The sequence below is a fragment of the Alnus glutinosa genome, chromosome 8 (genome assembly GCF_958979055.1).
Source record: "Alnus glutinosa chromosome 8, dhAlnGlut1.1, whole genome shotgun sequence".
Lineage (NCBI taxonomy): Eukaryota > Viridiplantae > Streptophyta > Magnoliopsida > Fagales > Betulaceae > Alnus > Alnus glutinosa.
Window position 1 is genome coordinate 25,371,836 of NC_084893.1, and position 15,236 is coordinate 25,387,071.

Here is a 15,236-nt window from a genome sequence, read left to right on the forward strand (position 1 = left end):
ATAATACATAGAAATCTTAAAAAAAGTAACATTTTACTTGATAGTAAGATGAACCCAAAAATTTTAAATTTCGGCTTGGTTAGAATTTGTGGAGGAGAACATACTAAAGGAAGCACAAAGAGAATGGTTGGAACTTAGTAAGTATTCTAAACATGCTATATAATTGACCTCTTTTTATTTATTATTATTATTATTATTTTTTGTCTAATCAACCCTTCATTCCTCTTTCCACCAGAAAATACAATCTACCTCCCTGAAGTATTAACCTATTGGCATTTTGATGTCCAATGTTTAAAAAACGACAAATGACCCCAAATGTAGCCAACTTTAATAACTATTACCTTTCGTCTATGTTGTCCGTTAGTTTGGACCGAAAAAAGCAGATGACCTTTTAAGGCCTTGACGTTTCAAATTTACCGTACCCCTCTGAAAATGAACCCGACTATGTTACTGTTAAGGCCCTGACGTTTCTTTTATTTGTAAAAGAATAAATAAATAAATAAAATTGTAAGGGTATTTATGTAAATTTAGTTTTAAAATTATGGAATTTTCATCATTTAAAGTTTTTTTTTTTTGATTTTGTTTTTTTGTTTTGTTAACGATTTTGACTAATAAATAGGGTTTTTTGTAAAAGAAATGGGCACTTTAATGCCGCTGGGTATTCGGTTCATAGGGCAACTTGTAAGTGAGTACTGGTAGATATTCATAATTGGGAGAAACGATAATTAATCCTTATTTTTTTAATAATTATATCGGGGGAAGTATGATATTTCAAAGTAAAAATAGGTGTATTATAGGAGGACAAACAGAAAAGTGGTCATGTACATTTTAATGTTTGACGTCAATAGAGTGGTTTTTTTTTTTTTTTTTTTTGACAAGTGATGATAGTTTGACATGTCTAAATGTCGACTATTTTGGTAGTTTGGTGGGGTAAATGAAAAAGTGATGGTAGTTTGATGGCGTAAATGAGAAGTGGTCATGTTTGGTAGGCCAAAGTGTATTTTTTTTCCCAAAATTTAGCTAACAAAGTGGTCGTAGTCACATGGATTACCACGTTAGTTTGTAAGAGATTTGTAATAAAATATGTAGTATTCCTAGCAGCACTCAAAGATACTAGCAAATTAAATCATTAGTTCTGCTAAGGCATTATAACTTTTACTACAAATTTCTTACGCATTGACTTGTCGGTCTAAGTGACATTTACTACATCATCAAATTAAATTGTTGTTTATAATTAGAGTTGATTGAGATCCACAAATATTTCTACCAATAAAAATCTCTTACTATTGTAACATCATCAATTAATAAAGAGTTGATTGAGATCCCCAACAATTTCTTTGAAATTGCCTAGCCACAATTTCTCTAATCTAAGCCATCCATTTAAATCCATTTAAAATAACCGCTATTAAGGCACCACCTCATCGATTTGCATCAACCTCAGGAAAAAACATCTTCTCCCTTCGCCAAGTACTGTCTGCGTCTCTCTCTCTCTCTCTTTTTTTTTTTTTCTTACCCATTCTCTATTCTTCTTTCCCCCAAAACATCTTCATCTTCAGAAAAATCTTTTCTTCCCCAAAACTATCCCCCAATTTTTCCCTCCTTCCTCACCCCACCGACGGCCATCATCCCCCCGGCACCCATCGGAGCACCGCCCACCGCAGTTCGCCTCCCTAAGCCGACCAGGAGCGCCGACCACCATATTCTCTCTCTCTTTCTCTCTCTCTCTCTCTCTCATGTTTTTTTTTTTTTAAAAAAAATTCTCTCCTGCTTAGGGTTTGTTTGGATCTAAGCTTCTGATTCTCCTAAACGTTGCCAAGACCGTTGGATCTGAAGCTTCTTTTCCGTTTTCTTCAACTGGGTCTTAAATAAGTTCTTGTATTTTGGTCCTGAGCCTGAGATTCAAGCTCTTACCTTTTTCTATTTGAAAATGGTAGTGTGGTTCTGTTTGGTTCCCTGGAAGATTGAGGGAAAAGAACGAGAAGGTAGATGCGTAATGAGAATTTGAAACACCATTTCAATGGGGATTTTCCCCCGCTCTAGGGCTGTAGATGTTGTGGGGTCAATTACACCATAGAAAAGGGAAATCACAATCTCAAGTACGACATAACCCATCTAGGCCATGCTTACAATTTTTGAAAAGAGAGAAAGAAAATGACCTATGTGTGAGAAAATTAATGTTCATAGTACGAAACGCTTTATTCATTTGATTTATGACTTTATTTATTAAATCCTAATCTTAATTTTATTTTCGTTTTTTTTTTTTTTTTTGGTGTTTCAATAAGAATGTCAAAAATTTTTCTCTGCTGTGTATTCTGATAAATTCATGTTTTAACATAAAAATAGACTACCTTAATTTGAAAGTTGTGGTTAGTATACTCTTTTCACTTGAAATGATTATGATTGCAACGCAGATATAATAAATAATTGATTCTTATTCAGTTTATTGTTACGAGTTTGGTATCAATTAGGTTGCAAATAATTGTGCATGAGACAATGTGTGAAGACACATGTCATGTCCCTCCTCAGTGATAAACTTAATGACACATTAATGTCTGATTCTTTATAATTATTTGTTTGAATTTAAGAAAATTTGAAAATGTAATTATGAAAGACCATTTATAAGACATTTTTGACCAAATAAATCTTTAACTGTCAAACCACTTATCCGATCACGTGGACATTTTTTAACTTTATAAGCTAAAATCGCAAAACGGTGCTAGTACTAGGAGGAAAAGTTTTTCACTAATATTCCGTTTGTTTCGACATAAAATAGTTTTCGTCATAAAATGATTTCAGGGACGTCATTTTTCTGAAAAATATTTTTCGCCGAAAGTATTTTTTGGTGTTTGGCGCGTATGGAAAATCACAAATATTTTTAATATTTTTATTCAATCATATTAACCTATAAAAATCAATTTTTATTCAAAACATATAAATATTAATATAAAATAATATAAAAATTATTGAAGACGAGAATCCGTCACTGACCGACAGGATTCCAGCCAGTTTTACCATATTCCGCCATTTCGGCTACTATAGCCAGAATCCAAGATAAAAGCCGGAATCTGAATAGTTTCGTCGGAATCTGGGTTGGCCAAATTCCAGCCAAAAATTACTGGATTCCGGCCAAAACTGCCGGATTCCGGCATACTGGCGGGACTCCGGCATATGGTCGGAATCCGACCGTTCTGGCCAAATCCCGACCAGTCGGCAGGGATCCGGCCGTTCTGGCCTGATCTGTCCTGCTAGTCGGTCGTTCTGGCCAGATCCGGCCAGCCGACTGGAATACAGACGCTGGAATCTGGGCTGACCGGATTTCGGCGAAGATGGCCGGATTCCGTCGCCAGATTCTGGCGACATTGACCGGATGCTGTTGGATTTCAGTACTGGCAATATGTCAGTGATGGTCGACTGCTTGAAGTGAAGGTCGACTGTGTCGTTTAATAGGGGTCGAATGCGTCTTCAAAAAATGATTTACACTTTTAAAGAGGGTAAATCATTTTCTGAAATTTACTAAGCATTTTTTGTCAAACAGAAATCATTTTTCGGTTGACTATTATTTTCGCCCCTACCAAATACCGAAAAATACCAAAATTATTTTTAAAAAATCATTTTACGCCGCAACAAACGGAGCATAAATACAAGTCATAAATCACCTTTTACAGTGACACACAAATGGAATCTCCGCTACGTGAAGAGCGCCAAGAAAAGGAGAAAAAGGCCCACCTCGTGAGAAAAAGGCCAAATCCCTAATAGTCAGCATGCCTATCTCTCCAACTCGCCGTCGCCCTCCAATATCCGAGCTAAGTCCCTAATAGTCAGCATGCCTATCTCTCCAACTCGCCGTCGCCCTCCAATATCTCCAGTATCCAAGCTAAGTCCCTGATAGTCAGCATGCCTATCTCTCCAACTTGCCGTCGCCCTCCAATATCTCCAATATCCGAGCTAAGTCCCTAATAGTCAGCATGCCTATCTCTCCAACCTGCCGTCGCCCTCCAATATCCGAGCTTCCAATGCAAAGTCCAAGTTCTAAATAATGTTAGGAAAAAACTCTACATTCTTCTTTAAATGATCACCTAATTGGTAATATTTTTTTAAATTTTTATTTGAGATAATATCTTTTTTAAACTGTCAAAAAAAATTGTAAAATGTCCCTCGAGATTAGTAAAAAAGTAAAAATGACTTTAAAATTTTTTCAATAAAACAAAAAATATCCCTATAAATTTAAAAAAAGAAAAAAAGATGATTTTAAAGAAAAAAAAAACGAAAATTTTTTATTTAAAAAAAAGGAAAATTTTATTTAATTTTTTTAAAACGAAAATTTTATTTAAGTTTTCAAGTACGACATAACCCATCTAATTGTAGCCATGCTTACAATTTTGAAAAATTACATTATCAAAAGATTACTATGAAGGAAAAAGAACAATCATGGGTACCTTTTGTTACCCATGGGATTCGCGACTAGAGCCAACCATAAGAAGTCATAGGTCTATTACTTTTACTATTTTGTTGCTGAAAATCTTTTGCTAGTCATGGATTTTGTGTGGCTTTCTTTTTTAATACCTCTTTTTTATGGTGTAAAAAAAAAAAAAAAATTTAATAATAAGTATTCGGTGTGATTGGAAAGGTTAGTTAGATAGGGACGTTGTAGGTTTATAATGCTTGTTACTTGTGATTAAATGAGGTCCAGACAATTCTGAAGCTAGACCCTTTAGTTTTCAGCATAAATAATGGAATATATTTTCACCATGTATATATATATATATATAACCTGAGATAGAATTCGTGGTTGGCAATGGCATCGATCTGTAATTTTCAGAATGGATACAACTTGTACTTTCGGTGATAATTTATGTTTGAACGAGACAGGACATCCGAACATATATAGTTGTTGAAATTTCGAGTAACTTTCACAAATTCACAGTAAAAGCTCACGGGAATCTATGTTCGTCTTCAAGCGTTTCGTACGATGAACATTAATTTTCTCACACAAAGGTCATTTTCGTTCTCTCTTATCAAAATTGTAATAAGCATGGCCTAGATGGGTTATGTCGTACTTGAGATTATGAATTCCCTTTTCTATGATGTAATTGACCACACAACATCTATAGCCCTAGAGCAGGGGAAAATCCCCATTGAAATGGTGTTTCAAACTCTTGTTATGCATCTACCCTTCTCATGCTTTTCCCTCAATCTTCCAGGGAACCAAACAGAACCTCACTATCATTTTCAAATAGAAAAAGGTAAGAGCTTGAATCTCAAGCTCAGGACCAAAATACAAGAACTTATTTAAGACCCAGTTGAAGAAAACGGAAAAGAAGCTTCAGATCCAACGGTCTTGGCAATGTTTAGGAGAATCAGAGCTTAGATCCAAACAAACCCTAAGGACGAGAGAAATTTTTTTTATAAAAAATAACATGAGAGAGAGAGAGAGAGAGAATACGGTGGTCGGCGCTCCTGGTCCGCTGAGGGAGGTGAACTGCGGTGGGCGGTGCTCCGATGGGTGGCGTTTGGATGGCTGTCAGTGGGGTGAGGAAAGAGGGGAAAAATTGGGGGAAAGTTTTGGGGAAGAAAAGGTTTTTCTAAAGATGAAGATTTTTTGGGGGAAAGAAGAATGGAGAATGGGTAAGAAACAAAAAAAGAAAAAAAAAAAAAAGAAAAAGGAAAAGAACAGGAGAAGAAGAATGAGAGAGAGAGAGGCAGACCGTACTTGGCTAAGGTGACGTGGATTGATGAGGTGGTGTCTTAGTAGCCGTTATTTTAAATGGATGGCTTAGATTGGAGAAATTGTGGCTGGGCAATTTCTTTGAAATTGTCCGAGATCTCAGTCCAAGTCACCAACGACTGAACCACATAAAATCGTCAGTCTCTCTTTTATTTTATTTTTGTATTTGGTTGTCTTTTCTTCACTAAATTAAGGTCCACGAATGCGACAGCCTGCTTCAGTCTAAGCATGCGTGTTTACTTTCTAATTGATCCTTATAATGAGCCTCAACTGTCAATTAAGCTCTGTGAACACAAAGCTATGCAGATTTTTTCTTTTGTGATTGTGATTACCAACTTTCTTTTTTTCTGCTCTGGATTCTCCAATTTTGTTGACACCATTACTCGATCCCAGAACATCAGCGATGGCACGACCTTGGCTTCCAGGGATGGAAGCTTTGAACTGGGGTTCTTCAGTCCAGGTAGTTCCACCAACCGTTATTTGGGGATTTGGCACAAGAATATCCCCGTTAAAACGGTTGTTTGGGTAGCAAACCGGCGCAACCCAATCAAGGACTTGTCCGGCGTGTTGATGGTAAACGGCTCAGGTAATCTTGTGCTTCTCTACCAGAACGGGAGTGTTGTGTGGTGGGCCAATTCAACGAAAGAGGCCCGGAATCCAATAGTACAGCTTTTAGACTCGGGAAATCTAGTACTGAGAGATGAGAAAGAAGAAAATCCAGAAAACTGTCTGTGGCAGAGCTTTGACTATCCTTCTGATACACTTTTACCGGGGATGAAGCTCGGATGGGACTTTCGGACTGGTCTGGAACGGCGCCTGTCCGCATGGAAGAGTTCAGACGATCCATCTCCTGGAGACCTTTCTTTCGGTATTGAACCTCATAATTACCCTGACTGTGTCATGAAGAAAGGCTCTAAGAACTACTTCCGGACCGGCCCATGGAATGGCCTTCATTGGAGTGGTTCACCGGCGTTAAAGGGCACGCAGATTTTCAATATCAGTTTTGTCTCCAATAAGGACGAGGTGTACCTCATATACCACCCAATAAAAAAGTCTCTGATCTCAAGAGGAGTTTTGAACCAAACTGTCAACTTCTATCAGCTCTACATATGGATGGAAAACGTTCAAACTTGGAGCGGGTTTGCACCTCTGCCAAGAGAGAACGACTGTGACATGTATAACTATTGTGGCGCTAATGGAAATTGTGTCAGGGGTGAATTTCCTGTCTGTCAATGTTTACAAGGATTCAAGCCCAAGTCTAATGACAGCTCGAACCCAGAGAGCTGGTCTCAAGGATGTCTACGCAGTACGAAATTGAGCTGCCAGGATAAACATAGAGATGGGTTCCTAAAAGTAGGTGGGCTCAAATTGCCAGATACCATGCATACTTGGTTGAATACAAGTCTAAATCTCGAGCAATGTAGAGCCGCATGCTTGAGCAACTGTGCCTGTATGGCCTATACAAACTCAGACATCAGAGGAAGAGGTAGCGGCTGCGCCATCTGGTTTGGTGATTTACTTGATATTCGAAAGCTTACACATAATGAGCAGGATCTGTATATTCGAATGCCTGCTTCAGAGTTAGGTATGAGCCGATATATATGATGATCTTTACTCCTTATTTCCTCCCTTTTATTGCATTAAGTTCATTTTTTCTTAGCCATATAGCTTTTCAATCTCTCTCTCTTTTTTCTTTTTTTTTTGCTTTGTGATTGTCAAATCAACCGTTGAAGAAGTGATAAACCACCAAAAGACGACGGTGATCGTGATAGTGATAGCTGTAGCTGCCATTGCCGTTGTCATTGGGATGCTCTTAGTTGCATATTGCATACGCAAAAGCAGGACAAACTTCAGAGGTAATATCAGTTTCCTTCGACCACCTCCACAAAAGATGTTGCCAGATTTTTAATTGAACTTCTTATAAGTACTGTACAAGGCAGCTAATGAGAATATGAACAAAGAAATTAAGCTTTTAGTGAAAAAATTTGTAGAAGTTTTGTGAATGCTTTTTGTTGTGCAAACAACCACATACACAATAAGACAAGAATTTGTGCGGTTCGATCCCTTGATAAGAGGTACATCTATAAGTGTAAGCAATCACGAATAATATCTCTAATCAAAGATTGATCCCGGCCATAATTAAGATTGATTTGACAGCGTATGAAAATAACATAAACTAAGATTTGAATATATAAAAGAGAATTCAAGAATAGAGAAAATAACATATATAGAAAAGAAAGACCCTACTTGCTCCAAATAAGTAAATAAACAAATTACTAACTCTCGCTAAAAGACTGATATTTAATTTAAACTTCAAAACTTGATTGTTCCATTTAGTGTGTATCCCTTGTATAAGCTAAGAGCACTCTCATCAGTTTCCCAATCATTTTTCCTATATTTAGGGAACAAAATTATTTTTTGCTTCCATATAAAAAAAACAACCCACAACAGATTCTCTTAATTTTTCCTATATCAATTAAATACTATTTTTTACTCTTATTTTATTATTTTTTCTCTTTCTTACTTTTATTTTTTTATTCATTTTTTTTTTTCTCTCCTCTCTTGTTATCTTCGTCCTATCTCTCTCAAAACCCACCACCACCCCTTCTTCTCTTCTTTTCTTCTCCCTTTCTTCATCTTCCCGATCCTTCCTTTCTCTCTTCTCTATGACCTAAAACAAGTAGAGTGAGAACTCGGGAGAGAAAGCGAATTAGGGAGAGAGATCGAGAGAGAGAGCTTGAGGGAGAGAGATCAAATTAGAGAGAGAACTGGAGATGCAGAGAGACCCGTTGGTCTGATTTCCGGTGGCCTAAGAAGAGACGCGGTGAGAGGAAGGTCCGATCTCTGGTGGGTGATGCTGGGTCGATGCCGTCAAAGTTGAGGGCGCGATTCTGGTGGCTTGAGATGCGAACTTTCGGTGAAACAAGAGGAAATTTCCGATGGAATTTCGGATATTTCGAACTATGAAATTTCGATGGAATTCCTGTGGAATTCTGAACTATGAAATTTTCGGTGATTCTGAGGCTTGGGTCTTTACCGGAGTTGAAGAAATTTTTAATTTTGATTGAGTTTGAGCTTTGACGGGGTGGAGACAATGGAGGACAGGGAAGGTGGAAGGAGAGAGGAGAGAGGAAAGATGAGAGAAAGATGGTTTAATGGTTTATTTATTTATTAAAATATTAGGTTGGGAATCTACAGTAACCATGTATATTTACATGGTTACTGTAGATTCCCAAGGAGATTATGTAAATTTAGGGTGTTTGATGGGGGAGTGTTTTTTTTTTATTTTTTATTTTTATGAAATTTTTCCTAAATATAAGGAAGAGAAGCATTTTAGGGAGTCTGATAAGAGTGCTCTAAGAGCACTAGCAACAGATACCCAACCATTTTCCCTAAATTTAGGGAACAAAACCATTTTTTGCTTCTCTATCTAAAAACACTTCACAATAACTTCCCTTAATTTTTTCCTAAACGATTAAAATATTATTTTTACTTTTACTTCTTTTTTTTTTTTCTTTATTATTTCTTTTCTTTTCTCACAATCTCTCTCTCTCCATCGTCTCCCTTCTTCTGACTTCTCTCTCTCATTTCTGTCTTCGTCTCTTTCTCTTTTTTTTCTTTGTAAATTTTCTTCATCTCTTTCACTTCCTCTTTGACACCAACCACTGTCTTCATCTCTTTCACTTTTTTTTTTTTTTTTTCTTTGTAAATTTTCTTCATCTCTTTAACTTCCTCTTTGACACCAACCACAGAGAGAACATTTCTGAAGCCTTTGGTTATGGTTTTGGGTCTTCTTGAATTTGGGGGATCGGAGTATGTCTGCTGGTGTTGGTGTTATTGGGTTCATCATTTTTCTTTGGGGTAATTACCTTTTCCCTCCATGAACTTCCCAAAAATGCGCAATGCCCCCATGAACTACCAACTCGACCAAAATAGAGCATTCAACTACCAAAGACAACCATTTTCCCCCATTCCGTCAGTTAGAGGGGTTAAAAGAAACAGTCAACGGGTCATGTGCCGTTTTACATGTGGGCATGTTGGAAGATAGTGGTAGTTCAGAGGAAGATGGTTGTAGTTCATGGGGGGAAAGAAGAAGATGGTGGTAGTTCATGGGGGCAAAAGAGGAAGAAAATGAGGGTAAAACAGCGTGTGACGGTCACGTGACCCGTTGACCATTTGTTTTAACCTCTTTGACTGACGGAAGGGGGGAAAAGGGTTGTCTTTGGTAGTTGAATGCTCTATTTTGGTCGTGTTGGTAGTTCATGGGAGCATTGCGTATTTTTTGTAGTTCATGGGGGGAAAAGGTAATTACCCATTTTTCTTTTCTCAACTCTCTTTCTCAAACCTGTCTACGGGTGTTGATGTTATTGGGTTGTTTGATGCTGATTTTCTTTGGGTTGAATTTTTGGAGTGTTTATGACTTGATCTTTTCTTTCGGTGTTTATGACTTGAATTTTTGGGGTGTGCAAGAAGAAAGGGAATGAGTTGGTGCTATAGCTGTTGTTCAAGAATGGCTTTTGTTCAATCTATTGGAGTTTCATGGCTTGCTCCCCTCAGTAGCAAAAGAAAGAAGAAGAAGAAAGTGGGAGACGTGAGAGGAGAGAGGAGAGAGAGCCTTGCCGTGAAGGAGAGAGAGAGTCAGAGAATCGGATTTTTTTCATTAAAAAAAGTGATTGGAAGCTACAGTGCTACCCAACAAAAAATGTAAATTTGAGATATCTATTGTGGGGTGATTTTTGTGACTTTTTGTGAAATTTTCCCTATATTTAGGGAAGGGAACAAATATAGGGAGACTGGTACTAGTGCTCTAAGATATGCTCCTAACTTAACAAGGAAAAAATGAAAAAAAAAAAAAAAAAAAAAAAATCCTAATAAGAAAAGAAAAACGTAATCCTAATGAAAAATGAAAAACTCAATTCTTATTGAAAATGAAAACTAAAACATAATGCATAAATAAAATAAATTCACACTAAAGTCGGTCTTCTCCTGCATCAGTCTTCTAGGGTTGGAAAGAACTCGCCTTGAGTTCAAGTCGTCTCTATCAGCATCAACAAAACATGGAGGTAAGTGCTTCGTGCTGAACACATCAGAGATCGATCTTTAAATGATCACTTGGAAGACGTAGCGAGTATGCATTATCATTTATCTTCTTCAGAATCTCACAAGGCCCAATCTTTCTCTCTCGTAGCTTGTTATACTCACCAATGAAGAAGCGATCACGTGCAAGTACAACCCAAACCAAATTTGTAAGGGCATCCTTGGACTTCTGGCAAATAAAGCATCATTTCCTATAACGTGCCACATCACTAGTTAGCTTGGGCTAATAATAGTTTGATGATCGAGGCTAAAGTTTTGTCTCTCCCAAAGTGACCTTGGGATGACGATGTCTTGGAAGAATTAATCTTCAAAAGGGCTACACATCATGTGGAAGAATCAATCTGTACTCCCTGGGTTAAAAGGGGTGTCACAACTATACTTGTGGAACAAAACTTTTCTTATAGTACTCCTTTAATTACTTCTCAAACTTAGCTGCAAACCTACACACATCCTTAAAATTCCAAAAATGTCGTAATTATACCACATCACAACTTTTGTCAGGCATCCCGCCAAGATAATGGCTATATATAGTTTCCTCATCAGGGTCCGCAACATCATACCTAAACATTAGATACTCAAATTCAATAATATAATCCTCAACAGATAATTCCCTTTACTTAAAATAATGAAACTTAAGGAAATGATGTTGCCTGTAATTATTTGGAAGAAACTTCTTTTTGAGTACCTTCACATGCTCTTTGCTTCATGTTCGCACAAAATTGAGTCATATTTCTTCAACTTGATTGCCACAATTTCCAAAGTTTCGCTCTACGGTATGCAACTAATCAATGAAATCATCTGAATGTGCTCTCCCTTTGAATTCTGAAGTTTCATGCTGAATTCTCATTGAAATTCATAGTTTCTTTGAGAATGATTGGATGTCAGGCTATGATCACGTTGAAAATGATTGATATCTTCTTCCTCATAATTTGAACCTTCCTCCTTTGATCCATGATTTAATGCATCATGTCTCAAAGGTTGAAGCAAGCCAACTGTTTTAAAAGTTGCTGCACTTGTCTTCACAATTCTTCATTCTCAATTTTACGAAGATCACACTCACAATTTGGCCTTTCAACTTCTAGCCCACATTGACCACAACCTCGATTGGCCATTACAACCAAAGCTCTGATACGTACCGAAAAATATAGAGAAAAGGTAAACTAAACCGATAGTACAAATTATCCAAACTTTGAGAATAATAATAAAGCCTCAATTCCAACTAGTATAAGATAATCCCCAAAATTACAAACAACGTACATCACAAATCAAAATTATAATAACTCTCAAAATAACCCTTATTAACCGCCGTGTCATCAGCCATGCATGGTTAAATGGTTGATGATTAGGTTGTGGTTGCGGATCCTAATTTGTATTTAATGCAAAGTTATGAGTTAATGTTGTCCTTTTTTCTTATTTCTTATGTGAAATGTGAACCCCATTTTGTTATATCAGAGAAAATGGAGAACGATGTAATCCTAGATCAGAACACTGAAGGTCAAACAGAAGACCTGGAACTCCCCTTGTTTGACCTATCTACAGTAACCGATGCCACCGACAACTTTTCAGGCAACAACAAGCTTGGTGAAGGTGGTTTTGGACCCGTATTCCGGGTAACTCTGCAGCATCCTAGTAAAATGATCATTAAAAAAGAAGAAGAAAATAGCTAGCTCTAGTCATATTCAGCATTTATATAGATAATCTCTCTCTACAAATGTAAATTCCCAGGGCACACTGAAAGATGGACGAGAAATTGCTGTAAAGAGGCTTGCACGTAGCTCTGGACAAGGATTGAATGAGTTTAAAAATGAAGTAATATTGATTGCCAAATTGCAACATCGGAATCTTGTTAGGCTTCTGGGATGCTGCATTCAAGGAGAGGAGAAAATGCTAATCTATGAATACATGCCCAATAGAAGCATGGACTTTTTCATTTTTGGTTGGAACTCCGCAATACCTTACAATTTAATTTAAATAGACCTTATGTTACGTTTTTTATGGCAATTTAAATAATTTTTTCAATTTCCAATTTCATTGTTTATGTGAGACAGAGAATTAACATAAATGAAAAACTTGTCAGATCAAAAGAGAGCTAAAGTTTTAGGCTGGTCTATGCGCTTCCACATTATTTGTGGAATCGCTCGGGGGCTTCTTTATCTCCATGAAGATTCCAGACTAAGGATTATACACAGAGATCTCAAAGCAAGTAATGTCTTACTTGATAGTAATATGAATCCAAAAATTTCAGACTTCGGCATGGCTAGAATATGTGGAGAAGATCAGACTGAAGGAAACACAAACAGAGTGGTTGGAACTTAGTAAGTATAAATATCCTTAACATGCTTTGTAATTAACGTTTCTTTTTCTAATCAATAAGTATCAATCTTCATCATGATGTTCTGCAGTGGATATATGGCGCCCGAATATGCCATTCATGGGTTATTCTCAGTAAAATCTGATGTCTTTAGTTTTGGAGTATTGTTGCTAGAGATATTAAGTGGAAAGAAGAGTCGAGGATTCTTTGATTCAAGCCAAAGTCTGAATCTTATCGGACACGTGAGTGTTCAAAAGAGTAGTTATCTTTCCATTTAACATTCAGTGAAGTTATGAAAGACGAATGACAGTACATTTTCCAATATGTTTTAGGCGTGGAAACTATGGAGAGAAGGCAGGCCTTTAGAGCTGATCGATACGTGCCTAGGAGACGACTCATGCCCTCAGCTTCCACAGATTATACGCTGTGTCCATATCAGTCTCTTATGCGTGCAACAGCATCCTGAGGATAGGCCCAACATGTCTTCTGTGGTTACGATGCTAAGCAGTGAGAGTTCATTACCTGAACCTAAAGAGCCTGGTTTCCATGTTGGAAATAAATCACTTCCTGTGGAATATTCTTCATCCAGCAAGCAGCAATCATCTTCGAGAAACGAGATATCTATTTCGCTGTTAGAGGGGCGATGAAGGATCATTTTATTATATGCATTATTAATACTTGACATATCTGGGGACTGTCTAACATTAATTATCATTTCTGTTTCTACACAAATCAAGTATGTCCCTACTGCGTGCCAATTTGTTATCCCAACTATGAATGAAAAACTGGAAGGATAAAAGGAAATGGATATAACATCATATATAAGTTAAATTTGAAAGTAGACGGCTATAATTCAGACCACCAAAATAGGGCAAACAAAAAAAGGGTTTGACTCTGCTCACTTAGAGCATTCTTAGTAGCCTCATCAAATTTTACTCATTAAAACAGCTAAAAATCACTTTTCTCTATTCTGGTCAGCCATTTTTTTAAAGTTTCCACAGCAGTCTCATCAGTTTAACTATTCACTATGATCACTATTCCATTTAAATAATACTTTTTCTTTTTCTTTTTCTTTTTCATCTATTTAATCTTTTTTGAATTTTTGTCTTTTCCTGACGGTCATATTTTTGAATACTTGCCTTATTCTAATGGTCATATTTTTAAAAATTTGTCTTTTCCCAACGGTCATATTTATGAATATTCAATTTCTTAATACTAGAGAATGAAGTAATTTTGAAAGCTAATTAAAGCATGATGAAAGCAATTACAATCCCAAAGCTATCCAAATATTTGTTCCAGTCAATCTAAATGAAAGCCATTGCAAAATATGCCTAGAAACCCCTATCAAAATACGACTTCTACAAGGGCAGAAATCAAAAGTGCACATACAAGGACCGAGTTCAAAGGTGTGCATACAGGGACTGAACATTAAACTGCAATAAGAGAATTACAACACAACAAAGAGAGTACAAGCGCAAATCATGTCCACTTTCTTGATTCTTGACTCTCAATAATTTCCTTTTGGCGTGCCTTCCAACATTGTTGTTGTAGTTCGAACATCTTACTTGTATCAAGAATCATTGTTCTCTCGTCGCGATTCAATAGTTCCGATTGAAGCTTTTTCCTTTAAATATCCATCTTCTCTTCCCATTCCAACCCTTGCAAATGAAGCCTTTTCCTTTTCAATATCCATTATATTTTCTCGATCCATTTGTTCCAATTGAAGTTTTTTCCTTTCCATATCTCTTGCATATGAAGCTTTTCTTTTTCCAAGCGAATTATCTATTCTCCTTGAACACGCGCTTCCCCAAGACTTTCTATTTTTTTCTTCATGAATTCCACAACATCTTCGGAGGGATCCTCTTTCCTCTTTCTTTTTGCCTTTTCGGCTTTTCTGCCTATTGGTCTCTCAAAGTCTACATTGTTACCATGTGACACATTGTCCCCATCACCTTCATTGAATCTGGAGTATGAGTGACATTAGTAGATGTTTCCATAGATGATCTTCTTTGTTTGTCCTTGTTGCCATGGTGCAACCACTTCTGTTCCCCCTTTAATAAATTCCAACAACATTCATATGAAAAAGCTACATCGTTATTCTTT

The 15,236-nt window shown here is 36.8% G+C and overlaps 1 protein-coding gene across 5 annotated transcripts in view; it reads left to right on the top strand.

Annotated features, from left to right (window-relative positions):
• The window catches only part of LOC133875894 (G-type lectin S-receptor-like serine/threonine-protein kinase At4g27290), a 50,379-nt gene extending 36,514 nt beyond the window's left edge, over positions 1 to 13,865 (top strand). The window contains exons 1-7 of one of the 5 annotated variants that reach the window (XM_062314158.1): positions 5,919 to 7,310; positions 7,459 to 7,581; positions 12,275 to 12,432; positions 12,548 to 12,758; positions 12,900 to 13,137; positions 13,225 to 13,375; positions 13,466 to 13,865. In XM_062314158.1, coding sequence (XP_062170142.1) covers positions 5,954 to 7,310; positions 7,459 to 7,581; positions 12,275 to 12,432; positions 12,548 to 12,758; positions 12,900 to 13,137; positions 13,225 to 13,375; positions 13,466 to 13,780 — 2,553 coding nt within the window. In that variant the 5' untranslated portion in view covers positions 5,919 to 5,953 and the 3' untranslated portion in view covers positions 13,781 to 13,865. Of the gene's footprint in view, positions 1 to 5,918; positions 7,311 to 7,458; positions 7,582 to 12,274; positions 12,433 to 12,547; positions 12,759 to 12,899; positions 13,138 to 13,224; positions 13,376 to 13,465 lie in introns of those variants that run through there. The other 4 variants (XM_062314159.1, XM_062314160.1, XM_062314161.1 and 1 more) reach the window with 4 other exon arrangements.
• The last annotated feature ends 1,371 nt before the right edge of the window (positions 13,866 to 15,236 follow it).